The sequence below is a fragment of the Babylonia areolata genome, chromosome 20, assembly GCF_041734735.1.
Source record: "Babylonia areolata isolate BAREFJ2019XMU chromosome 20, ASM4173473v1, whole genome shotgun sequence".
Classification (NCBI taxonomy): Eukaryota; Metazoa; Mollusca; class Gastropoda; order Neogastropoda; family Buccinidae; genus Babylonia; species Babylonia areolata.
Window position 1 is genome coordinate 13,856,540 of NC_134895.1, and position 2,500 is coordinate 13,859,039.

Sequence of the window (2,500 nt, forward strand, 5' to 3'; positions counted from 1 at the left end):
GGGGTCAAGGCCGGGGTCAGCACGCTTGCCACCACCACCACCACCACCACCACTTCCGGCGAAAGGGTCGTCCCCGGCCATGCGGTCCGGGTCGAAAGCCGCTCCCAGCATGCTCCGCAGGTGCTCGTCCGGCACGGGCTGGCAGAAGCGCGCGCGCAGCTTGACGGAGCGGCCCCCTTCCTCGATCCACGGGGACGCCAGGCACCGCGTCAGCAGCAGGCTCAGGGCCAGCAGCACGTGCAGGACCTGAAGACACACACACACACACAGCCAGCACGTGGCGTTGTCATTACACAGTATCAATGGTATTGTGGTTCTCACAAAACCTATGAACCGCCATAGTATATCCATCATTGTCATCAGTCTCGCCCTCAGCAAAGCCTTTGGACCTACAACAGCAGTGTCATTACCCAGCTGGGTCCTTTTTTTCATTTGTTCTAAAACTGTATTGATTCTGTTCCTCACAATTTTTTTTTTATAATTTTTTTATATATGAACCTCTACAGTGTCACTGTCATCAGTCTAGTCTTCAACTAAAGAGAAAGTGACAGAGATATAAACAGACCTATGGACCTCCACAGCATCATCATAACAGCCTTCAACAGCATCATTGCCATCACTCTATTCCCATGGACCTCCATATCATGATTCTCATCAGTTATGAGCCCTCACAAAACCAGTGGACATCCATAGCATCATTGTTATCAGACTAGCCCTTAACAAAACATTCGGTCATCCACAGTAGCATTATAATCAGTCTAACCTTCACAAAGCATATCGACGTTCATTTGTGATGGGGTTTTACAGTTCTATGTCAGGTATGGTAGTCAACCATATCTCATGCTCTACACAGGGACATAGATCAAGAACGATACAACAGAGAGATGAATCACCAGCTCAGCTCAGCCCCAGGATGTGGCTGGGTGGTAAGATCCTGTATTAGACCAGATGGTGTTCAGATGGCGACAGGTAGATGGTATTTTGTATAACCAAGTAGATTTTGAAGGTCGCGCCAAATTTCCTTCACATAAATATTAACTTAAAAGAATTAATAACTGATCTAATAACAAACAAAAAAAATCTAACATAATTTCAGCAACAAAAACTATCATCCATGTATTAGGAAATGTTCAAGAAGAAAGCCAAGGAGAAGCAAGAGAAGAAGAAACAGGACTGTTGGTGGGAACAGCAGCAGGAGAAAAAGAAAAGGAATACAGGAGACGGAGGAAAAGAAAAAGAACAGAGTTGGAGAAGGGGAAGGAGGAGGGGGGGAGAGGGGGGGGGGAGGAGCGAAGAAGACAGGAAAGAAACAGAAAAACACGGAGTACTATACTGACGGGCACAATAGCCCAATGGTTAAAACGTTGGACTTTCAATCTGAGGGTCCCGGGTTCGAATCTCGGTAACAGCGCCTCGTGGGTCTTTAAAGGGTGGAGAGTTTTCCGATCTCCCAGGTCAAGAGATGTGTGCAGACCTGCCAGTGCCTGAACTCCCTTCGTGTGTTTTCGCACGCAGAAGATCAGATACACGCGTTAAAGATCCTGTAGTCCATGTCAGCGTTCGGTAGAAACAAGGACATATGCACACACCCGAAAACGGAGTATGGCTGCCTACATAAAGAAAACGGTTATACACATAAAAAATGTTAAATTGTTACATATTTGTCTGAGTGTGTGTGTGTGTGTGCGCGTGCCTGAAATCTGATTGAATGACACAGGGAACGAATGATGAGCGCACAGTGACAAATGTCAGTCGGCTCTACCCAGGAAGGCAGCCTGTTGTGTAAATGGCCCCGTGTTTGTAAAGCACTTAGGGCTTGTCTCTCGACCCAGGATAGCGGTTATGAAAGTATCCATGTCAATCACTCAACAACAAAAACAAGAGAGGCAAGCCCTTCAAGACTCACTTGTGATAAATTAAGTCCCCTAGCATTAATTACAGAGTAATTTCCCTTTTTTTTTTACTATCTGCACCAAAACGTTTGCAAAATAAATAAAAATTCCATGCTTAGCAAAAGAAGTTCCTGTTTGAACAAAAAAAAATGATAATAATGACTCCTCTTGTTGTTGCGTCAGAATAAGAGGTCAAAGTGCCAAGTTTAGAGAATACAAAAAAATATAAATATAACAGTAAATGCAGTTTGCATATAACTAGGCTTCTTTTTTAAATTTTGTGTGTGCCCTATCCCATAGGTGCAATATTGTTTTAAACAAGATGACTGGAAAGAACTGAATTTTTCCTATTTTTATGCCAAATTTGGTGTCAACTGACAAAGTATTTGCAGAGAAAATGTCAATGTTAAAGTTTACCACGGACACACAGACACACGGACACACAGACACAGACACACACACACACACACACACACACACACAGACAACCGAACACCGGGTTAAAACATAGACTCACTTTGTTTACACAAGTGAGTCAAAAAGTAGGAGGAGAGAAGAAAAAAGACTACATGTGTAGGAGATGGACGGGCGGGTTAAGTCACTCAGTA

At 44.2% G+C, this 2,500-nt stretch overlaps 1 protein-coding gene across 1 annotated transcript in view; it reads right to left on the reverse strand.

The window, feature by feature from the left end:
• LOC143294894 (uncharacterized) overlaps positions 1–2,500 on the reverse strand; it is a 13,247-nt gene that overhangs the window by 180 nt on the left and 10,567 nt on the right. The window contains exon 2 of the mRNA XM_076606412.1: positions 1–246. This exon is cut by the window's left edge and continues 180 nt beyond it. Coding sequence (XP_076462527.1) covers positions 1–246 — 246 coding nt within the window. The remainder of the gene's footprint in view (positions 247–2,500) is intronic.